The sequence below is a fragment of the Monodelphis domestica genome, chromosome 3, assembly GCF_027887165.1.
Source record: "Monodelphis domestica isolate mMonDom1 chromosome 3, mMonDom1.pri, whole genome shotgun sequence".
NCBI lineage: Eukaryota > Metazoa > Chordata > Mammalia > Didelphimorphia > Didelphidae > Monodelphis > Monodelphis domestica.
In genome coordinates this window covers 58,034,801-58,059,290 of record NC_077229.1, presented here as the reverse complement: position 1 = coordinate 58,059,290, position 24,490 = coordinate 58,034,801, and the positions used below count along the sequence as shown (strand labels likewise).

General features: G+C 48.6%; 1 protein-coding gene across 4 annotated transcripts in view; it reads right to left on the bottom strand.

Annotated features, from left to right (window-relative positions):
* ULK1 (unc-51 like autophagy activating kinase 1) overlaps nt 1-21,047 on the bottom strand; it is a 65,502-nt gene extending 44,455 nt beyond the window's left edge. For 2 of the 4 annotated variants that reach the window (XM_056821929.1, XM_056821930.1), the window contains exons 1-5: nt 19,758-21,047; nt 19,128-19,220; nt 18,690-18,731; nt 2,765-2,797; nt 748-784 (exon numbers count right to left, since the gene is read on the bottom strand). In XM_056821929.1, the coding sequence (XP_056677907.1) occupies nt 748-784; nt 2,765-2,797; nt 18,690-18,731; nt 19,128-19,220; nt 19,758-19,847 (295 nt within the window). In that variant the 5' untranslated portion in view covers nt 19,848-21,047. The remainder of the gene's footprint in view (nt 1-747; nt 785-2,764; nt 2,798-18,689; nt 18,732-19,127; nt 19,221-19,757) is intronic. The other 2 variants (XM_056821932.1, XM_056821931.1) reach the window with 2 other exon arrangements.
* Nucleotides 21,048-24,490: the final 3,443 nt, after the last annotated feature.

The following is a 24,490-nucleotide window of genomic DNA, read 5'->3' as shown; positions in this document are numbered from 1 at the left end:
CTACTTTATTTGGGATCCCCAAAGATCTAGAGGGACAGATCCCAAGTCTCAGGACCCCACTGACGAGAAGGAACCTTGAACCTTTGGGTGTCTTAACCCTGAGTTAACAAGATGGTGCCCATGACCCAACCCTCCTCTCTCCCCACTCCAAACCACCTGCCCTAAGCTCCTGACCCGCGACACACTTCCTCAGCTCTATCCACGGCCAAAACATCTGCTCCAGTCAGAAATTAATTTAATATTTAATGCTGTCTGCCCATGGTTGGCCTCTTCTTGGCTGATCATAAAAAGGCCAAGAGCCCAAAAAGGCAAAATAATGAATGCAGCTGGAATTGATATCCCACACGTTATGGCTTGCTAAGAACTATTTCTAATAGCAATGCTAGGGAACATTTATAGAATGCTTACTATGGGCCAGGTATCGAATAAAGAGTTTTTTTACTTTACAGTGACTCTCTCCTCGGATTCTCTTATTGTTATTAAGACTCCCATTTTACAGAGCATGAAACTAAGTACAAAAAGGAGAAATCAAGCCGTCCAGGGCCACAGTCACCAAATAAGTACCTAAGAAAGAGATCTGAACTCAGCTCTGACTCAGTCCTTCATGACCAGCAACAAGAGTAATCCAAACCAGTGGCTGGGCAATCCTCAGCTCCTTTATATTATATCCAGCTCCCACCCGCTTTAGGAAAGACTCTTTTGCTCCCCAGAACCTTCCTCTGCTCCCTCATCAAAAGGGTTACTCACAGTGCAGGTAGTCAGCGAGGTCACCCCCATTGCAATACTGAAAGAGAAAAGAGAAAAGTCAGTATCAGGGGGGTTCACAGCCCAGAAGGGGAGGAAAGGAGAGGCTAGACCCTCTCCTCTCACCCACCCACAGAGACCCCCTCCCTTCCTCCTTGTGCCAGGGGAAGCCTGGCCTGAGCAAAAGATGTAATCCCATAGAGGATGTGCAGCTTAGGACCACCGTGCCAATTCCATCTGCCTCCACTTTCCTAGATGAAGTCCCTCCATAGCATCCCTGACAGTCATTTAGCCTATACATTAAGACTTCCAGTGATGGAGAGGATCCTTCAGCATCCTTCTTAAGGCATCTCATAGCATCACTGGATAGTCCCAGGGCAGGTAGGAAATCTGCTTCTCCCTCCTTCTGGATCTCAGTTTCCTCATTTGTATAATTAAGGAGTTTTTGGATGACCTCTAAAGAAAGGGCCCTCTTAGCTCTGCCATTTGTGTCCTACTGAGGGCCCTCTGAACTTTGCCATTTTGGTTTCTAAGGATGCTTGCCATGCCAATTTTCTGTGTTCTAAGGGCCCTCGCAACTTTGACATCCTGAACCCTCCCAGAACTAGCATTCTGGGTTTGAAGGGTCGGTCCTCCCAGCTCTGACATTCTGTCAGTGAATCTTCTGGGTTCTATCTAAGGTTTCTCCCAATTTTGACATTCTGGGTTCAAAGAGTTCTCCCAGCTGATATTTTATGTTCTGAAGGCCTTCACAATTCTCACATTCTGGGTTCAAAGAGTTCTCCCAGTTCTGATATTTTATGTTCTGAAGGCCTTCACAATTCTCATATTCTGGGTTCAAAGAGTTCTCCCAGTTCTGATATTTTGTGTTCTGAAGATCATTATAGCCCTGACATTCTGGGTTCTTCCTAAGGTTTCTTTTTCCCAGTTCTGACAGTCTGGGTTCTAGAGATTCTATCTAAGGTTTCTCCCAATTCTGACATTCTGGGTTCAAAGACTTCTCCCAGCTGATATTTTGTGTTCTGAAGGTCTTCACAATTCTGACATTCTGGGTTCAAAGAGTTCTCCCAGCTGATATTTTATATTCTTAAGGCCTTCACAGTTCTGACATTCTGGCTTCTAAGGTTTCTCCCAGTTGTGATATTCTGGGTTTGAAGAGTTCTCCCAGCTCTGACATTTTCTGTTCTGAAGATCTTTATAGCTCTGACATTCTGGGTTCTCCCTAAGGTTTCTCTCAGTTGTGATCATCTGGGTTCTAGATTCTACCTAAGGTTTCTCCCAATTCTGACATTCTGGGTTCAAAGAGATCTCCCAGCTGATACTTTGTGTTCTGAAGGCCTTCACAGTTCTGACATTCTAGATTCTCCCTAAGGTTTCTCCCAGTTGTGATCGTCTGGGTTCTAGATTCTATCTAAGGTTTCTCCCAATTCTGACATTCTGGAGTTCTCCCAGCTCTGACATTTTGTGTTCTGAAGGCCTTCACAGTTCTGACACGCTGGGTTCTATCAAAGGTTTCTCCTAATTCTGACATTCTGGAATTCTCCCAGCTGATATTTTGTGTTAGGAAGGCCTTCCCAGTTCTGATATTCTGGGTTCTCCCTAAGGTTCCTCCTAGTTCTAACATTCCAGATTCTGGGTTCTCTCTTTAGATCTATCCTTCCCAGTTCTGACATTCTGTGTTTGAAGAGTCATTCCAGCTCTGACATTCTGTGTTCTAAGGGCCTTCACAGCTCTGACATTTTGCCTATTGAATTTTGGGGGTCCTATCTCAAGTTTCTCCCAGTTCTGACATTCTGAGTTCTACCTAAGGTTCCTCCCAATGTGGACATTCTGGGTTCTAGGTCTCCTTCCAGCCCTTACATTCTGTGCTCCCAGGGTCCTCTCAGATATAAGCTAATGCCATCCCAACTGCTATTCCTAAACTCAGCACGAAGGGAGGAAGGAGAAAAGCCTTGCTCCAATTAAACCCATGTGCATCCTGTTGCTTCCCCCTGTGATTTTCCAGGATCAGAGAGCTCACCTCCATGACCAGGTACACGGAGCTGGCCACTTCCTGAAAAACACAAAAGTAATTGGGGGTCAATGGAGGATTTTGGAAAAGCTGTTCTTTGCAGAGTCGCAGAAAGGAAGGGTCTGTCTGAGGAGTCCTAAAGCCAGAGGCACGCTGAGGGAGCCCCCCAAAGAAAGGTAGAAGCCCAGCCAAGGACCGTCAGTTGGGGCTGCTCCCTAGCCAAGGGAAGGCCATTCTGGAGGCCTCGGCAGCCTCCATGGGTTTGTGGGAACAGCCCATTTCATTGCTTCTGTAATGCAAGACGCCAGGAAAATTATAGGTCAGTGCCACTCCGAGGGTGAGTCAGGCCCCTAGCAGCATGGCAGCGGTGGGCGGGCTCTGACAAAGGCCAGGCTGGGCGCAGAGCCTGCACCAGCCACAGATGCCAGTCGGGCATTTTGGGGCCTCTCCTCCTCCCAGCTTAAGAGATTCGGGGTCACTCCCAGGCCCCAGGTGTCAGGGACGGCTCAGATTCTTTTACAGCCCCCAGTGTTGGCTTGGGTAGGGGCCAACTTGGGCCTCCCTTGAGCTCTCAGCATCTTTCTCCAGACCCAAACCCAAAGCACAGCAGATGCTTCTCTGTGCATGCAGTCACCCGGCACCTCAGATCTGGGAAAGGGCTCTGTCTCTTCCTCCCAGTGGCATCTCGAGCCAAGGTCCCCTCGGTCTCCTCGTGTAAAACGAGGAGTCCGGATGAGTGACTTCTGCAGTCCCCTCCAGCTCCAAGGAGGTGCATGTGGATTCTAGAGGGCTCATGGTGGAGGCAGCCACCCTCCTCCTGACTCAGGGGGCCGAGAGAGATTTTTGGACACGGCCCATGCGGGCATCTGTATTGCCTGACGACACGTATTTGCTACAAGCCCTTTTTCTTCCCACACCCCACTTTTTTTTTGGATACAGAGCAATGGGGAAGTGAAAGAAAATAAATGCTTGTTAATAGATTTTTTTAAAAAATTCAAAGGGAAGTGAATTTGGAGATGAGAGGTTATTAGGTCAGAGGTCCAAACCCTGGATGGTGACACAAGTCCCACGTCCTCTTGTCTGTCTTGCAAGGAGCTCCTGGTAGCTCCCTCAGCCCAGATCAGATCCTTCCTATCAGCACTGACTCCACCAGCCTGTCCCTTTGTCCTGGCCTCAGAGAATGAGAACGTACCAGATGGTCCTTTGACTGCAAGAACATTTACGACATCAACTATGCCAAAGGATGGGGCCCAGGGGAAAGTCTGGGATGTCTACAGCCAAGCAAAGCCATTCTTGTGGCCCTGAAATCTTTTTGACAACCCTAGGGGGAAAAAATGGAAAAGAAGCCCCCAAACCCCAAGCAGTCCTCGCCCTCGGCAAGTTTGCATTTTACTGGACGTAGGCTACCCTCCAACACTGAAGGAACGCAGTTGGGAGAGGCTCGTCCCTGGATAGGCAACCCTAGGGCTGCCCTGCCCAAACTACCAAGAATCCATCCAGGTGGCCCCTTTTTGGATTCTGGTTCCAGAAATACCTTCCCTCTTGAGCACTTCCCTAGACCAGCAGAGGTGGGGTCATTAAGCAGGCCATCCGAGTCCCTCCTCCCTTCTTCCCTCCAGAACAAGCCCTTCATTGAGCAGGAGACGGGCCACAGGGACATCTTTGGGGCTCAAGAGGAAACATGGGCTGATGTGGTTACTGGTCTTACCCACAGTCTCATCCCCACCCATGGAAATGATGAAACGGGCAGGCAAGCTTTCTTCCTTCCTCCCTCCCTAATAAAGAAACCCAGCCCTGCCTCCTTTAACAGGCTTGCCAATATTAGCCCAGGGGTCTTTAAGTTCCTGGAGAGCAGGGAATGTTTTTTCTTTTTGTGAATCCCTCCTCAGCACATAGCTGATTAATAAATACTTGCTGGACAGTGATGGAAGCCCAGAACTAGAAGATCCCTAAATGGGGGACCGAGGAACCCCAAACACACCTAAAAGCAAAGCCTTCCTCTGACACACCTGACAAGTGGGCACCCAGACTCTGAAGTGGGGGTAGGTGGGGTGATAGGGATGGGGAGAGAACTCTAATCCTTAAGCAGAACTCTAATCCTTTTTCCTTTAATCAAAGTACTCCAGAAAGAAGTCTGCTGTCCTAATATTTAGGTGCAGCAGTAGATAAGAGTACTGAGTCAAGAAGACTCTTTTTTTTGAGTTCAAATCTGGTCTCAGACACCTTTTAACTATGTGATCCTAGGGACAAGCCACTTAACTCTATTTGCCCCAATTTCCTCATCTGTAAAGTGATCTGGAGAAGGCCTGGCAAACCACTCACACCCCTAAAATGGGGTCATAAAGACAACTAAACAATGGAACAAAATCCCATCTATTTGGAGATAGGATTAAGTCCAAGCCCATGGTTCAGAGGGCAACCCCTCCATGCTTGAGGCATCTTGTGGGACTCTTAGCCAAGCCTGAGGGCTCCCAGATTCTGGAGTCTCCCTTTTCTTGTGATATGTTGAGGGCTCCAGTTCTCTGTAGCCTCCCCCCAACTCTGAAGAACTGTCACCCCAGCCCCCAAATCATTTTCTTGCTACATGACCAGGCCAACCTCTCTTCCTACATGTAATTCGAATAAGAATAGCATCAATGAGCTCCTCACAGGTCCCCCACACTGAAGATCCACCCCCTGGATCTCTCCATTGGGTTTCGGTGTGAGCCCCCGTTTCTGGCAGATTTTTCTGATATCTAGCACCTTCTATCCATATTATCTATATGCCATCCAATGCATTCAAACACAAGCCTCCAATCTTCTCTTCTTCCAGTTAATCCCATCTTGGCATGGACTTCAGTTGACATCAAGGACCACCATCTTAGTGGCCCTCCAGTTTATTAATATCCTCATCTTTATCAACAATAGTGACAAGCAGAACTGAGTAGATGTGGCTGGATGAAGGCAGAATAGTGAAGGATTACCTTCAAAAAAAGATGGTACTTTTTCTTCCTGCCATAAGCCTCTTGCAATGTAACCCAAGGTTTTGGGGGCTTCCTTATCACATTATTAACTCAACTCCTAGTACCTAGTTTGGGGGCGATGGACAAAGGATGGATGGGCTTGGGTTTGAACCTGAACCCTTTCCCTCTCCTCCAACCTGGAAACTGTTCCTCCATCTGGGACATACACTCCAGGAACTCCTGGTCTCCTAGAAGATAATTGTGTCCCCTAAACCCTTGCAGAAAATCTGGGTTCACAGAACAGATTACTGGGGGGAGAAGAGGGGACCCAAGTAAGTTCCTTCCTCTTAACCATAACAAAAGTACCATAGAGGTAACTCCTATTTTTAAGACTGAAAATTTACAAAGAACCTTCTTTAGGGGAGCCCAAGGAGGTCTGCAAAGCTAGGCTTTCCCTCTATTTTTCAGCTTAGGAGATCACAGGAAACAAATACAGAAGGAATCTTAGAACTCTTTATTCAACCCAATCATTTTACAGAGAAGGAAACTGAGGGGCAGAACTTAAGAAACTGAAGCCAACAGATTTAAGTGACTTACTCAGGCAGGTCTCAAAGTTGGTTGTACTTTGTATCAGATGTTTCCCCAAATACTAGCTAGTGGATAGCATTGGCTGGCATAATGGATAGAGCACCAGGACTGGAGTGGGAAGGACCTGGGTTCAAATGTGGCCTCAGATACACACTTCCTAGCTGTGTGACCCTTGGGCAAATCACTTAACCTTCATTGCCTAGCCCTTGCCTTTCTGTCTTACAATTGTTAGTAAGACAGAAAGTAAAGGTTTTTAAAAAAGGCATCAGTTCAGTGGAATTCAATTTATAAAGTTTTTTTTTTTTTGATGCTCTTACTTTCCATCTTAGAATCAATACTCTGTATTGGTTCCAAGGCAGAAGAATGGTAAGGGCTAGGCAATGGGGGTTAGTGTCTGAGGCTAGATTTGAACCCAGGACCTCCCATCTCTAGGGCTAGCCCTCCATCCACTGAGCTACCCAGCTGCCTTCTTCAATTTATAGAAGTTTTCAAGATGATCTTCTATGTAAATATTCCCCACTCCATCCAAAGCACTCAAGTTCACAACTTTAAAATCATTCTCTCTCTCTCTCTTCCCCAGAATAATCAGTTATCAAGCCCTATTGCTACCACATCCACAAAATCTCTAAACCCTTCTGTTTTCACACAAGCCAGCAACCTTGGTTCAAGGCTTTTGTAACCTCTTTTCCCTCCTCACCTTGAAGCTCAAGAAACAATTAACTATGAAAAAGTAACCTTTGTAACCAGTGTCTCTGATAAAGGAAAGCCTCTTTCCAAGATATGGAAGGAACTGATTTAAATTTATGAACATAAGAGCCATTCCTCAACGGACAGATGGTCAAAGGATGTGAACAGGCACTTTTCAAAGAAGAATTACTAGCGATCAACAACCATATGGAAAAAATGTTACAAATCACTAATAATTAGACACGCAAATTAAAACAACTCTGAAGTTCCCCTTCTCTCCCACTAGACTGACCAAAAAAAAAAAAAGGAGGAACTTCTCTGAAGCCTTTTCCCGGTCCCCATTCCTTGTGTCCCTTGTAGTTATTCTGTATGTCTCCCTCATTACAATATAAGCTCCTTGAGAGGGCAGGAACAATTTCCTCTGGTCTTTGTAACCATCCCCAGCATCTAGTTTGGTTTCTGGCACAGAGAAACCTTAAGTATCACTCCTCTGCCCTTAAGCCTTGGGTGGCTCCCAGGTGCCTACTAGGGTCGAATTTAAAACTCTTCAGCCTGGCGTAAGGCTCTCTGCAAGCTGGAGTCAGCTCTTCCTGTCTTATTTCACAGTCCCTCCTTTCAAACACTCTCCAAGTCTGCAGAATTAACTGTCCCCTGATCTGGACACTGGCACCCTGGCCAGACTCCTCTAAACACATGCAAGCTGTCACGCATCTGCTCTGAGAGGATTAAATGAGTTAACCTATGTCAAGAGCTTTGCAAACTTTTCCAAGTGTGCTAGAATGATCGCTTCTGCCCCAACTCCATCCCTCTCCCATCCAGTTCTCCTCTCTCCATTCCTAGGAACTTGTTTAATTGACTAGACCACAAATCCCTAAGCCCGAGAGAAGTCATTTCTGCTCCTGAATATTGTCCCAATCCTGGGTCTGGGGACAAGAGAGCTTTTTAAATGTTCCCTTTAGAGTTTTGAAAGTTTATCTAGGCTGAACCAAGAGCTTACCTACCTCTCTCCTCTCCATGGCTGGAGCTAACCCAAATCTCTGACCCTTCTAAGCTCTGAGCACAAGAAAATGGCCAGATCTTCCTAGAATTCAGGGTCTAGGGGCAGGTCAGTAGCTCAGAGGATTGAGCCAGGCCTGGAAATGGGAAGTCCTGGGTTCAAATATGACTTCAGACACTTCTTGGCTGTGTTACCCTAAGCAAGTCATTTTAACCCCAATTGCCTAGCCCTTATTGTTCTTCTGCCATGGAATGATACCTAGTATGCATTCTAAGAAAGATGGGGGTGGAGGGAAGAGAAAGGAGAGAAAGAGGGGTAGGGAAGGAGGGAGAGAAAGAAAAATGGGAGAGGGAGAGAAGAGAAAGAAAGAAGGAACGAGAAAGAAAGGGAGAGGGAGGAAAGAAAAAAGAAAAAAGGAAGGAAGAAGGGGAAGGAAAGAGAAAAAAGAGGGGAGAAAAGGAGAGGAAGAGGGTAAAGAGAAAGACAGGAAGGGGAGGAAGGGAGAAAGAAAGGGAAGAGAAAAAGAAAGGGAGAGGGAGGAAAGAAAGAAGGAAGAAAAGAAAGAGAGGGAAGAGAGAAGGGGAAGAAGGGGGTAAAGACAAAGGAAGGGAAGAAAGAGAAAGAGAAAGAAAAGGAAGGAAAGGAGAAAGGGAGGAAAGAAAAAGAAAAAGGAAAGGAAGGAATGAGAAGGGGAGGAAGGGGGTCAAGAGAAAGGAAGGAGAGGAAGGGAGAAAGAGAAGGTGAGAAAGAAAGGGAGGAGGAAAGAAAGATAAAAGAAGGAAAAAGGAAGGGAAAATAGCGAGGGAAGAAAGAAGGGGATAAAGAGAAAAAAAGGAAGGGAAGGAAGAAAGAGAAAAGAGAGAAAGGGGAAGAAAAGGAGAGGAGAAGCCTGTCTCAGAGAAGCCCCCAGAACATAACCAGGGGTGAAAAGATGCAAATGCTGAAGAAGCATTCCTGACTTGGCCCTGTGACCTTGTATAAGTCATCTAAAACTGACTGGAGCTCTCTGAAACAGGAGGCTCCTTCCAAGTCCAGATGCCTCGTCCTCCCTTTATGATCATCACTGGGGCTCCCGTGCAGAGCCAGCCTGGCTCTGGGCCCTCTCCCTAGCAACAGGGGCCTGCCTTGTGGGGCAGGTCCCTCTGCGCCCAGCCTCCCCCATCCTGCAGGGGCCAGCTGCTGCAGAGAGATAGCAGAGGCAGGTAGCGGCCATCTGCTCTCCCGGGGAGGGTCCCCAAACAGGCAGGGCCAGAGACAACACAGACTCGATCCTTCTCCCAGATAAGGCTCTGGTGCCTGTTGCTCAGAGAGGGAGGCAGGGTTGGCGGCTCTGCTGGAGGCCTGGGTCACCCTGGCGGCCCCGGAGCCTGGCTCTGATGCCCTCCTGGCCTGCGCTTCCCCCCTGCAGGAGGGTCCTGGTGCAGATTCCTGTCCTGACCTAGCAGGGAGCTCCTGGTACCGCCTCTCAGCCCTTCCCACAACCCCATCTCTCCAGCCTCAGCTTCCCTAGTTTTCAGGGCAGACTTTGGGGCCAGCCTGGTCTCCCGCCTCTCCTTTCAGGGTCTAATTCCACTGCTGGACACCTTCCAGACCCAAGGCTGGCCCAGATCCCCACGGTGAGGCCTGAGCATCGCCCCGAAAGCCGGCTCCCTGGGCCAGGCCCTGCTCTATGTGAAGGACACCCCGTGCCCGGGGCAAGGGGCCAAACCCCAACGATGACAGCATCCCTGCAGGCCCTGACTCAAGACCTCACCCAGCCACCAGTCGGGTGGGAGTGGGGAGGGGAGGGGTCTGGGACCCCCTGAAGCCAGAGCAGGGCCAGGCAAGCCCCCCATCCCAGCCAGGGCTGGTAGGACCGAAGGCTCCTGCAGAGGCTGGGAGCTGGGGAGCCCAAACCAGTGAGAAGCTGAAAGGATGAGGCTGGAGACACAACATCCCCCCCAAATCCCAGATGTCAGGCAGCCAGCCGCTGCACCCCCAGGCTCTTGGCCAAGCCAGCAGAATGTGAATTGACACATTGCCTCCCCTTGGGGTTCAGGCCTTGTGAACTCCCCCTCCTTCTAGCCTACATTTCTCAGCTGGCATCACTGGAAGAAGCCCTTCCTGCCCAAGTCCTCAGAGCATCTCCAAAGTCCACCCATCCCCTCTCCCTCCTTCCAACCAGAGGCATCCTCCGACGGAGGACCAGAATCTTCTCCTCCTTCCCTGTTTCCTGCGCAGGCTACAGTTTGGGGGTCTCTGGGGAGGGGAAGAGCTCAGGGGTCTGAGCTGGCCTGCCCAGAGTCAGAGAATCAAGTTCCATCCCTGATCAGCTGCTTGGGCCCTCCTGGCCCTCAATGGCTAAATTTTTTTGTTTGTTTTTTTTTGAGATTTTTTGTAAAAACTCTTACTTTCTGTCTGAGAATCAATCCTGTGTATTGGTTCCAAGGCAGAAGAGTGGTCAGGGCTGAGCAATGAGGGTTAAGTGACTTGTCCAGGGTCACACAGCTAGGATGGGTCTAAGGCCAGATTTGTACCCAGAACCTCCTATCTCTAAGGCCTGACTCTCCATCCACTGAGCCCCCAATAAATTTGGTTTTAACAACTCCCCTTGGCCCTGGCCTGGGCACAGTCAGGACCACCACACCACTTTGGCCACCTGAAAGAGCCGGGTCCTCCTGCTTTTTTCCTCAGGCTAAGACTTCTGGGAACTACAGAAAAAAATCTACTGATTCTCAATTTAATTATATTCTAGTCCGACTTGTTGCTGCTTGTAAATGACATTCTCTCGGACACCTCCTGACTTTTGCACCCTACGTCAGTCCTTCCTCCCTTCACCTCCGGGGCACACAGGCTCCTACCTCCTTCGTGACCCCCAAAAAAGGATCTGGGGGGAGGGGCGCAACAGGTGACCCTGGGCAAGTCACTTTACCCCCCATGGCCTAGCCCTCACCACTCCTGCCTTGGAACCAAAAGAGAAGACTGATTCTAAGACAGAAGATAAAGGTTTTTTTAAAAAGTATTTTTAAATTGTTATTTATATTTTTTTCCTCTAGATTTTACTTCTATTCATCTATGATTATGGAAACTATAAACCCCTCCCCTGAGGGCAGGGACAGTCCAGTTTTTGCATCTCCATTGACTTTAATAAAAGAATGTTGGGGCATCGGGGTGGCTCAGATCTGGGTTCGAGTTCTGGTCTTGCCATTTAGAAGCTTAATGAGGTGCTAGCATTCACCATGAAAACTCTTCCTTTTCCAGAAAAGGAAACTGAGGCCCAAAGTCACCCAAGCAGTAAACATCAAGGGGCAGCAGAGAGAAGTAGGATTGGAACCCAGGTCCCTAGCCTCCAGAGTTTCATCATGGGTCTTCCCTATTTACTGGGCTATACTTAGGGAAGTCACTTCTCTTTCAGACACAAATTTCTCCAATCTTTTCATTTTACAGATGGGGAAACTGAGACCCTAATTCAACCCACAGCACTCGCCTCTTCCCAATAATCCCAGGAGGTAGGCAGCACCCCAAAATTCTTTTGCCCATCTTACAGAGGGGGAGCCTCCGAGCCAGAGTTTTTACCCAGGAAACACGGCTTTTGAGGGCAAAAGAGGGGTTACAAAGCCCCAAACGGGGGAATAATCCCAGAACCCTTTCTACTTGACTTTCTTAAACTTTTCCAGATAGAAATTAGAATTCTTTTTGTGCTCCCGGGACCCAGAAAGTCCATTCATGGTAGCCGGCCTGCAGGGGACAGGGGGCTATAATGAAAGAGGGCTCCAGCCCCTGTACACACCCCCACAGACGGGCAGAGGCCCCTAAGCCTGCCCAGCCCCCCCCTTCTGGGAGACTTAAGTGGCTTTGCCTAATAGGATCTCCTTCGACCCACAGCCAAGCCCAGGTCTGGTGACCAGAGGCCCAAGAGCATCTGACCTAGTTAACTCCTTCCCGGCCGGCTGCAGACTCTCAGCCCCCCCCAATCTGCGGGCTCCCTTGCCAAGCGCTCCCCCTTGGGCTGGACCGGACGGGGCCTCCATGCAGGGGCCTCCTTGCATGGAGCTCCCCCAAGCTCTTAGGTGTGGGTCAGCTGTTGTGTCTGTCTGGGGGCCTACCAGGCTTGGAATCAGGAAGACTCATCATCTTCATGAGCCCAACGCTGGCCTTAATGTGTGACCCTGGACGAGTCACTGAACTTTGTTTCCCCATCTGTCAAATGAGCTGGAGAAGGAAATGGCGGACCAGTCCAGTTTCTCTGCCAAGAAACCCCCAAAGGGGGTCACAAAGAATTGACTACAACAAGAAAAAATGACCAAATGACCCTGGAACAAGTCACTAAACCTTGTTTGCCTCAGTTTCCTCAGCTGTCAAATGAGCTGGAGAAGGAAATGGCAGACCAGCACGGTTTCTCTGCCAAGAAACTTCCAAATGAGGTCATAAAAGAGTTGGGAAAAACTGGGGAAAAAATGACTGACCCTAGATAAGTCACAGAGCCTTGTTTTCCTCTGTTTCTTCATGTGTAAAATGAGCTAGAGAAGGAAATGTCAAACTACTCCAGGATCCAAGCCAAAAAAATCTCAAATGCTGGAAGCAGCTAAGTGGCCCAGACAGGAGATGCTGGGTTCAAATCTAGTCTCAGGTATTTCCTAACTGTGTGATCCTAGACAAGTCACTAAACCTTGTTTGCCTCAGGTTCCTCATCTGTAAAACGAGCCAGAGAAAGAAATGGAAAACCATTTCAGAATTTCTGCCAAGAAAACCCCACCAAATGGGGTCACAAAGAGTTGGAAACAATTGAAAAAAAAATGACCGAATGATCCTGGACAAGTCACTGAACCTTGTTTCCTCAATTTCCTCTCTTCATCTACAGCACCTCAGTTTCCCCATCTGTCAAATGTTGAGGGGGTGAGCTAGATCTATGATCCCCTTTATTACAGGCCAGGTCTCACCCAAACACTGGGGGGCTCCGATTCCTGACCCCCCTCTCAGGGGGTCCAGGAGTGGTTTTGTCATTTCCTACTCCAGCCCATTTGGCAGATAAGGAAGCTGAGGCAAACCAGGGTTCTAGTCTTGCCTGGGGAGTTACTGCCCCTTCTGGTGGCTCCTCTGTAAAATAAAAGGGGGAGACCTGTGGATCCTAAGGTCCTTCCCATCTCTGACGTGCTATAAGTGGAGCATCCTAACCCTGTGGACCCCACAGATCCCTAAACGCCAGCTGCGCAATGGACTGAGCAGAATACTTTTTTCTTCTCCCCTCAACAATAAAAATTCTAGTAGGTAAAACCGTCCTTCTTCCCTCAACACAATGGAGTGAGCAAAACAATAGAATTAATAATAATAAATAGAATTTCAGTGGGCAAAACCCTTTCCCTCTTTCCCCAGCAATAATAAACAGAAATTGGGGGCAGCTGGGTGGGTCAGTGGATGGAAAGCCACGTCTGGGGAAAGGAGGTCCTGGGTTCAAATTTGACCCCAGACACTTCCTGGCTGTGTTGTGTGACCCTGGGCAAGTCACTTAACCCTCATTGCCTAGTCCTTACTGCTCTTCTGCCTTGGAACCAATACCCAGTATTGATTCTAAGACGGAAGGTTACAGGTTTACAATAAAAATAATTTTTTAAAATTACAATTTTAGTGAACAAAACTCTCCCCTTCTCCCAACAACAGGATGGAATGAGCAAAATCCTTCCCCACTATTTCCTAAACACCAACAATAACTCTTCTCCACCTGCCAGTGAACAATAAATGCGCATACTTCTCAAACTCTTTAGGCTTTCTACATTATTCATTTTTGCTCTTCTAAAAAGGCTTTCTTGGGTAGATTTTCTTCTCTCCATTTCCAGAATGAGAAAACTAGGTTAAGGGACTTATCCAGGGTCATAAAGATAAAGAGTTTAAAGCAGGATTTGAACCTAGGTCTTCCTCCCTTTCTAGAGCTCTCAAAAATAAGGATCACAGGTCATCTGGTCCAAACCCCTTGCTTTATAGATGATGAAGGAATGGAAGCCCAGAGAACTTGTAACTTGCCCCAAAGACACAAAGATGGGAGGTGGATTGGGATTTGAACTCAGGATCCCTGAGACTCTTGACTATTCCAAGCTGGGAGAAAAAAGGGGTGGGGTGGTGCAGCAGTACTGGCATAAGGCAGGGAAGGATTATTTTCAGTTACTCTTCCCAGTGGGGAAAGAGAACCAAAGACAGGTGGGATGCCCCAGAGCCCCCCAGGCTGCCCTCCAGGGACTCAAGGCAGGTCCTTCCCCAGGGCTACCACCTGCCTGGTAGAAGAACTTCCCCCCAGCTCCAAAGTTCTTCAGAAAAACCAGAGACCAGAAAAGCCTCAGCAAACCTGACCCAAATCAAGATAAGAAGGGCCAAGTCTCTAGTCTTCTAGCTCTGACGGTCTATGAGCGGTTGGTTTTTTTTTTCTTTCTTTCTTTTAAACACAGGAAGAGGAAAATGAGGTTAGGAGAGCTCACACTCATTCTCCAGTTTTCAAAATAAAAGCAAAAAATGAAAACCCCCCAAGTCAGGTCTAAGTAGCAGCAGACAAAAGAACTGGCTTCTTAAGCTCCCAAAGCGGGGAGGTTTGGCCTCTTGTCTGCACAGGGAAAGGCTGGTGAGTCACTGGGATGGTGAGGAGTTCCCAGGGTGCCGGGAGAACAGGTTAGGTGGCACCGTGTCCTTGCAGAGGGGTCAGCCCTCTGGAAGCCCAAAAACCCCCCACCCACCCCCACCCTGGCTTGGTTGGGGGTGGAGATCCCAAGTCCTCCAGGTGTCAGAGCCAGAGATCCCCCAGCTCCAGAGGGGGCTGCTCTCACTGAGGATACCCAGGGAGGGAGGACAGGGGAGAGGCTGAGAGCCCCAGGAAGAACCTTCATTCATTCATTCCTTTAGGATGGGTCTCCCATCCTAAATCAGCCTTTTCTGGCCAAAAAGAGAAGAAGGAATCAGGGGGAACCTGGGGATGGGTGAAGAACCCACCTCTCTACCAGCCTGCCCTGGCAGAGGCTACTGATGGGTCTCCCGTCCTAAATCAGCCTCTTCTGACCAAAAAGAGAAGAAGGAATCAGGAGGAACCTGGGGATGGGTGAAGAACACACCTCTCTACCTGCCTGCCCTAGCAGAGGCTACTGATGGGTCTCCCATCCTAAATCAGCCTCTTCTGACCAAAAAGAGAAGAAGAAATCAGGAGGAACCTGGGGATGGGTGAAGAACCCACCTCTCTACCAGCCTGCCCTGGCAGAGGCTACTGATGAGTCTCCCATCCTAAATCAGCCTCTTCTGGCCAAAAAGAGAAGAAGAATCAGGAGGAACCTGGGGATGGGTAAAGAACCCACCTCTCTACCAGCCTGCCCTGGCAGAGGCTACTGATGGGTCTCCCATCCTAAATCAGCCTCTTCTGGCCAAAAAGAGAAGCAAAGAAGGAATCAGGGGTAACATGGAGATGGGTCAAGAATCAGGAAGACTCAAGTTCCCATCCCAATACATGTGTAACCCCCAGGAAGTCATCTTAAGCTCTTGGACTAATCCCACCAGCCTCTCAAGATTTTGGGGGGGTAGGATGAAAGTGCTCTGTAAACCTTAAAGAGTCGTATAAATGACATTTACTATAATGGACCAACCTAATTCCCAGAACCTCTGGGACATGAAGTTGGGGGAGGAGGCGTATAAATGGGGGCAGACAACTGGGCCACTTCCCTAAGTAAAGAGAGAAAGAAAGGAAAAAAAACGAGTGTGATAGGGATCATGTGGGTAGCCTTCCCTTTCCTCGTTGGGGATAAGCAGGAGCAAAAAGTCTGGTTTGGGGGCAGCTGAGTGGCTCAGTGGATGAAGAGCCAGGACCAGAGATGGGAGGTCCTGGGTTGAAATCAGGCCTCAGACATGTCCTTGCTGTGTGACCCTGGGTAAATCACTTAATCCCTAGTGCCTAGCCTTTACAATATTGATTCTAAGAAGGAAGGTAAAGGTTAAAAAATAAAAAAGCCCCGGTCTGTGTTTGTTTCTCTAAGTAGTTTCTGAGGCTCAGGAGGAAGCTAGGGCTGGATGTCTTGTGTATAGGTGTTTTAAGCCTCAGTTTCCCTTTTTGTAAAAGGAATCATGATGAACTACTGCCTCCCTAAAATTCCATCCATATCCAGATCCTATAAAACATCAGGCTGACCCACAGAGAAGATTCTGGATTTCCCTCCCCACCACTGCCCAGGGAGCAGCAGTCTGGGAGAAAGGAGAAGAATAAATAATGGACATTTATCTAGAGAGCCCCAGTAGAATTCAAGTGTGGCTCAGACACTAGCTGTGACCTTAGGCAAGTCACCTAATCCTGTTTATCTCAGTTTCCTCATCTATAAAATGAGCTAGAAAGGAAATGGCAAGCCACTCACTCCAGTACCTTTGCCAAGAAAACCCCAAATGGATGTGACTGAACAACAACAATCTAACATCTTCTCAGTTGAGCTTTAACCTTTGGAAGCAAGTGTTCAAAAATAATCTCCCCAAAGGGGCAACTAGGTGGCTAACTGGATTGAGAGCCAAGGCTAGAGGATGAGAAGTCCTGGATTCAGATCTGAATTCAGATTTTTCAGTTGTGTGACCCTGGGCAAGTCACCTAACCCTTTTTTGCCTAGCTCTTATCTCCCTTCTGCCTCAGGACCAATACATGGCATTGATTCCAAGACAGAAGGTAAGGGTTTAAATAAAAATAAATTCCCTGCTTTACAGATGGGAAACTGAGGATCATAGGGAAATGACTCATACATGGTCACACAGCAAAGATCACCTTCTGGAGGAATTTGAACCCAAGCCTCCCTGACTCCTATCCAGCTAAGTCATGGGAATACAGGTGTTGTTTTTATTTTTGTCTACTAGCACCTCAAAAGTAATCAAAGCCAGTGATTCTAACTACAGGAGGCCACTTTAACCCAAAACCAATCATCTTGGGGACAGCTAGGTAGCTCAGTGGATTAAGAGCTAGACCTAGAGATGGGAGGTCCTGGGTTCCAATCTGGTCTCAGATACTTCCTAGCTGTGTGACCCTGGGCAAGTCACCTAATTCCCACTTCCTAGCCCTTACTGGTAGTATTGATTCAAAGATGGAAAGGGTTAAAAAAAATCTGACCTCAGAAACATACTATACTGCATGACCCTAAGTAAGTCACTTATTCCTATTTGCCTCAGTTTCCTCTAGCTGTGTGATCCTGGGCAAGTCACATAACTCCCACTGTCTAGCCTTTACCTGCCTTGGAACCAATAAGTAGTATTGATTCAAAGATGGAAAGCAAGGGTTAAAAAAAAACAACAACAACCAATCATCAGGAGCCTCCCCAAGCCAGAGAGAAGAATGTGTCCCAAGCAAACTTATGTCTCTAGGCAAGAAAGCCTGACCTTTATGAGCCTCAGTTTCCCCATCTGTAAAATGAGCAGGGGGCACTAGAAGGGTCTCCAGCTCTAATTCTGATTCTACTGAGTGCCTTCAAATTCTTCCTTCTCTCTCAAAGGCAAAAAGAAGCCAGAGAAGAAAGGGTTAAGGTACAGCCTTCTTACCCCCTCCCAGTGTGTGACAAGTGCTATAGCACACCTGTTAGGAGATGCTCCCCCTCCACCCCCAGCAAACAGGAGCTGAGCACAGGGCAGAGGGAGGTGGGCAGGAAGTCCCTCCCCATCTCTTGGGCTGCCTGGGACACGGTGTCTTCTGTCCTCAGTTTTCCAGGTATCTCCAGGCCCGTGACCCTGGCCCTTTGCCTCTTAAGCTCCACCCAGCCACCTCTGACGGAGAAGCTCCCTAGGGCTGCCCCCAAGAGACACAAAGGGAGGCCTGCTCTTCCTGCCCCCCCCCCCCAAACTCCCAGCCTAGACCCAGTCCAGTCCAACCTGGGGCACCGGAAACTTCCCTGTCCCGGGTAAACATGTTTCAAAACCATTAGTCAGCAGGACCAGCTGTCACTGACACAAACAGCAAAGCCTCCAATCCCCTCCGTGGGATCCCTAGCCTGGGTACCAACTAGGAAAACAGATCCAACTGTCCCAACACCCCCCTACCCCCAAGCCTGTCCGTCCCAGGCTTCCTGAACTGCCAATCTGAAGAGAAAAAGCCCCAGAGCCCGGGCAGAGTACCTGCCAGCAGGGTGAGGGGCACTGTGGGAAACCGAGTCTGGCCTCTGAGGGAGAGCCCTGGGGACACACAGGAGGGGTGGGGGAGCCCCCTGATCCCGGCTGGCCTGACCAGAAAGGAATCTCGCTTTAGACTCTGACGCAAAAGAGGAGGCTGGACCGCAGCCAGCCTCCAGGAGCAATGTCAACAAACAGTAGAGCCCAGCTGAGGCTCTGTGAAAGGCCTTGAGAGGCCCCCCTTCCCCAGCCTCAAAAGACTGACAGACCGGGTCCAGGTGCTCCTCTCAGCATCCCCCACTGCCCATTTTCTCCTCACTCAAGGCCTTCCCTATTTCCCTATTCCCTGACCCGACACCAGGAAGGGGTGCCAGACACAGACCCAGGAAGTTTGTGCCCAGTCTCTAGTCCTCAAGAGCCCCAAGCCCAAGCCTGCCAGGGAACAGCTGCCTGGGACAGCTGGAGGCCCCAGGAAAGCCAAGTGGGCATCCAAACATCTTGTGGAGTCAGCAAAGACCAGCTCAGGCCTGGACCTGCCTCCCCAACCCCCTCTCAGGGGAGAGTTTGTGGTCCAAAGAGACGCTTCCCTCCCCCATCCCTCGACCTGAAACAACCAAGGAAGAGCCACAAAAATCAGAATTGGTACCTGGAAATCATACAAGGCCACGATATTTTCATGTTTCAGTTCCTAGAAAACGAGAGAAGATGGTAAAAATGGGGATGAAAGAATGATAATAGATGTCCACGGCACAATCAAGGCACTCCATGTACATTAAACCAAATACAACAGCCCATCAGTCAGTCAACAGATGAGAATATTAAACTGTTTATTGACTGAATAACTGAGAGCACCCCACAAGGTAAGCTCTGGAGGGATTGTCCCCATTTTACAGATGAAGGCTCCGAAGTGAAGTGATACTTGCCCAGGGGAGGTGACAGGGCTATTTGAACCCAGGTGTTCCTTCTTTTTAGATCAAAATGGAGAAAAGAACTTGGGGGTCCCCGGCACCCCCAGATAGACAGAGATCCGTACACCCCCCCACGAGCAAAGCCCCCCCCCCTTCTCCCAAGCCCCTCCATTCACCTTCAGGATTTTGATTTCCTTCCCCAACAGGGTCTGAGACTTGGCCAGGTTTTTCTTGTTAATGCACTTGACCGCCACCTCCAGATCATGTTTCTGAAACCCAAAGACCCAAGTTCTCAAGGAGTCCCAGCCCCCATGCCCGGGGAGGGCCTACCCATTCCTGGAAAACCAGGGCCCTGCACAGAAAGCCTCATCCCGGGGCTGGGGCAGTGCTCCCCCGCCCCATGGGGCAGGTGCCCGGACTTGTCGAGACTTGATTCCCGAGGGCCCACGCGCGGCCGCCCCAAGCCCCTCCCCGACCCCCCAATGGGGCCCATCTGGGGAGGGGCTGTCTTCTCGCAGAAGCCCTCTGCGGTCTGCCAAGGGGGAGGCGGTGCCCCTTCCCCAAGGGGAATCCAGGGCTGGGAGCTCCGGAATAGAAGGTGCAACAATGTCACAGCCCGCCTCTCGCCTCTTTCTAAAGCCCGCTGACAGGGGGAGGGTACAAGTGGGGGGGACGCGGACTCGTGGGGAAAAGTGCTGACACGGCATCTCTGGAAACACGCACAGGCTCCCCGGCTGGCCCGGGGGATGAAGGCTGAAACAGGGAAGTGGGGGGCGGGTGCCAAAACAACCTCCACCCATCCTCACCTCTTTGTGCCTTCCTTTAAAGACCACAGCAAAGGCCCCGTGGCCAATGAGGTCCTTCCGGCTGAACTCAAACTTTCCCACCGTCTCCATCCCCCCGGGCGTCAGGCACGCAGCTGGCGGGGGTCCGAGGCAGAGAAGGCTGTGGATGTGGGCTTGGGCACAGGGCAAGGCAGCGGGGGCCAGGGGCCGGCCCCAGAGCCGGTCCCTTCTTCCAGCACGGAGCAGGCTCACGAATGAGCCCGGGGCTGGCCAGGCCCACGGAGGTTTCCCACGAACTCGGGGTCGCTGGGCCTGTGGCTCCTTTCCCCCACTCCCCAGTCCATGGGCTGCTCTCCCCTTAAGTACAAATGGGTGGGGGGCATTGTTGGCAGCTGGATGGGATGGGGAGCGGGGGGCTGAGGTCCGTCCTCCTCCTCCTGGTCCTTCCTCTCTCTGGCTTCTTAGCTCCAGGAACCCCGAGGGTCAAAGCCCCGTGGGGAAAGGGTCAAGGTCCGCTCAGTTCGGCCCCAGCGCCAAAATCCGGCGAGTGTCTGATGCAAGAGGGGGGAAAGGTGAGAAAGAGGAGGAAGAAAGGGGAAAAGGGCCACCCCCGCCTCCCCAGCACCAAGACCCAGTCCACCTTAAACAGTCAAGTCCACCTTAAGAGGCGCCAGCCCCCGCGGTCCTTGTTTGTACACAGCTCCGGGCGGAGCGGCGAGGTCCGGCGGGAGGGGGCGGCCTCAGCCCGAGCCCCTCGGCCGGCCCCCGCACAGCCCTCCCGGAGCCTCGGACCCTCCCCCGAACCCCACAAATGCCTCTCAGCGGCCGCTGGGCCTCCTTCTCTTCTCGAGTGCCTCCGAGCCGGGCCGCCGCGGCTACTGCCGCCGCCGCCGCTGGGCGGGGCTCCGCAAATCCAGATGTGCGGCAGCTGGGGTCCCCCGCCGGCGACGCTCCGAGCCTGCCTGCCTGCCTGTCCGCAGACGCCGCGGTTCCTGGGGTTGGGGCTGAGGCTACAGCTGGTGCTGCTGCTGCTGCTGCTGCTGCTGGTGCTTCGGCCTCCGCGCTGGCCGCCTTCGCTTCTACTGTTGTTGCTGCTGCTGTTGCTGGTGCTCCTGCTGCTCCGAGGCCGCTGCGGCTGCTGCTCCTCTGCTGCTGCTGCGCCGCTCGCTGCCGTTCGGGCTCTGAGACAAAGAGTCGCGGACCGCCCGGGCCCCCGAGCCTGGGCCGCCCCGGCGCAGCCGCACTACGGACAGACAGCAGCCAGCCACGGCCCAGACGGACGGACGGGATCACGGAGACTGCGGGGAGGGACCAGCGAGGGGGCGGGGGCGCGCTTCGGGGGCGGGGCCTTTTCGGGGGGCGGGGCGGAGTGACAGCTATATCCACTCTGCCCACCCCCTCCACCCCCTCCGCCGCCATCGGGCACCTTCAGGTTCTTCCCCCTCCCCAGACTAAGTTTTAGCCCTTTGGAACAAATCAGTACATCAATAAAAAAATAAATGAATATGCAATTCTTAGAATACATATGTTATATAACCGTATTATTTGGGATCACAAAAAAACATAATCAACATAATAAAATAACTAGTAACGTGAATGTATAATTCATCATTTTGAAAACATACAATTCTCATAATACATAAATGATGAATAATGTTATTAAAATACAAATAAATATAATGAAGTGGCTAATAATGTGAATACATAATTTTGAAATGCACTAGTATGCAATTCTTAGAATACATAATGTATAAATTTACTGTAAACATACAAATCAATATGATAAAGTAACTAATAATGTGAATATATAATGAATAAATTTGAAATACACAGAGGTATGATTCTTAACTATCTTATATAATGCAGACATTAAGTTTTATATAAACATAAAATAATTAATATGCATATATAATTTAAATATAGACCCATACTATTCTTAGAATATATCAATAATATATAATTTTATTATATAATAATTTGAATATAAGTATGATATCATACAAAGACATGTGTCATTTTGAAATGCACAAGTATACCAATCTTAGAATGGATATAATATATAATGCAAAATGACTATCATAAGATAATATGAATCTATAATTTTGAAAGACAGAAACAGAATTCTTAGAATATAGTATATTATTTTATTATACATTATAATATCAATATGGGACTATAATATATTTAATCATACAAATATATAATTTATAATTTGAAATGCAAATGTGTTCAATTCTTAGAATGCATATGGTACAATTTTATTTTACATTGCTACATAAAAATACAATATTAATATGTGATTTTGCAACAAACAAGTGTATAATTCTTAGAATACATATAACATCTTATATATTATAATGTATATGTTAATAGAATAACTAAGAATGTTAATATATAGCATATATCTTTGAAATATACAAATATAGAACTCTCAGACTACATGTGCAATGTATAATATTATATATTATTTATTTCAGGACAGCTAGGCATAGTGGATAGACCACAAGGCTGGAGTCAGGAAGACCTGAGTTCAATGTCACCCTGGATAAATTTACCTGGACAAGTCTGTTTGCCTCATTTTCCTTATCTATAAAATGAGCCAGAGAAGGAAATAGCAAACACTCCAGAATCTTTGCCAAGAAAACCCCAAATGGGGGGCACAAGAGTCAGACACAACTAAAGTGATGGAAAACAACATAATATAAATAGAGAACCCTAATAATATGAATATATAACATAGCTTTAAAAAATAAATGTAGGTTTAGCATACAGAAATATGTTCTTTTAATAATAATAATAGCACACATTTATTTAGTACTCACTATGTGCCACATTGTGCTAAGTGCTTTACAAATATTATTTCTTCGTGTAACCATGGAAAAATATTCTAAATTAATTAAATAACATTTTTCAATTAAAAACAAATATTCTTTCTTTTGATCATTACAACAACCCTGGGAGGTGGGTGTTATTGTTATCCCTGTTTTACAGATCAGGAAATTGAGGCAGTTGGTTGTTTAATGCTTTCCTTGGGGTTTTCTTGGTGAGGAGAGTGTGATTTGCCATTTCTTTCACCAGTGGATGAAGGCAAACAGAGGCTAAGTGACTTGCATACATGCTGTCATACAGCTGGTGTCTGAGGTCATATTTTCACTCCTGTTTTCCCAACTGTTTCCCCCCCCTCCCCCCATCCATTGAACCACCTAACTGCCTCCTTTTGTTGGATTTAAACCCTCAAAAATGCCCTTAACAGACCAATTAATCATTCGGTCAATGATCACATTTTTTTAAACCCCCACCTTCCGTCTTAGAATCCGTACTATGTATTGGTTCTAAGGCAGAAGTCCAGCATCTTTGGCAAGAAACCTGGGAGAATGGGACAAGGCTGAACAAAAACACGTGTCAGGCACTAAACTGAGTGCTGAAGATACAAAAAAATACAGTAGGGAAGACTTGAGAGGCAAACAAATCTATTTCAAGCAAGTCACATGCAAGATAATTGGGAAATAACCCCGGATGGGTCAATGCTAAGAGCTGGAGATAAAGGAGCCAAAAATAGTCCCTGCCTAGGGGGGCAGCGAGGTGTATTGAGAGCCAGGCCTAGAGATGGAAATTCAAATCTGACCTTCCCAGCTGTGTGGCCCTGGGCAAGTCACTTGACCCCCATTGCCTAGCCCTTACCACTCTTCAGCCTTACAATACACAGTAATGATTCCAAGAGGGAAGGTAAAGGTTTAAAAGAAAAAGAAAGAAAATCCTTTTGTCCCTAAATAGAGAATAGACATGGACTACAGAGAGCCTTGAGGCAGGGAGGGGGCCAGTGGTTGCAATTATCCTGGTATAAACTGGTGGCAGGATTAGAGCAGAGGTTCTCTCCCAGAGCTCACAATTTAAAAGTGGAGACAACTTGCAAACAAGATAACTTGGCCTCAATCCAGACTTTTATCTCCATTTTCCAGGAGAGATTGTTATTCTCCTGAATGAGATTATTTGAAGTAAGGAAAGCAGGCCTCCCTTTTATGCAGGGATCACAGGTGTGGCTGCCCAGTAAACTAGGGGAGGGAGAGGTCTGGGAGCCTTTGTTTCTTCCCACCTGGAGCCTTTCCCTGGCCCAACCCTGAGGGCTTGGGGGTGGGGGGTGGGTCATGCCTACTTTGGGAAAACTGAATTTAGCTGAAAGAAATCCTTGTTAATTGCAAAGTTGGCTGGGCCAGGTGGAGAAGGCGGATGCTGCCCCCATGGCAACGAAATGCCCTTTTTTTTGTGTTCCAGACACCGGCCCCAATCAGGACTTTGTTACTCTGCTTGCCTCAGTTTCCTCATCTGTCAAATGAGCTGGAGAAAGAAATGACAAACTAGATGTATGACTCTGGGGAAGTCACTTTATGCTATGTGCCTCAGTTTCCTCATCTGTCAAATGAGCTGGAGAAGGAAATGGCAAACTAGCTGTGTGACCCTGACCAAATCACTTCACCCTACTTACCTCAGTTTCCTCATCTGTCAAATGAGCTGGAGAAGGAAATGGCAAACTAGCTGTGTGACTCTGGCTAAATCACTTCACTCTATGTGCCTTAGTTTCCTCATCTGTCAAATGAGCTGGAGAAAGAAATGGCAAACTAGTTGTGTGACCCTGGGTAAGTCACTTCACTCTATGTGCCTCAGTTTCCTCATCTGTCAAATGAGCTGGAAAAGGAAATGGCAAACTAGCTGTGTGACTCTGGGCAAATCACTTCACCCCACTTGCCTCAGTTTCC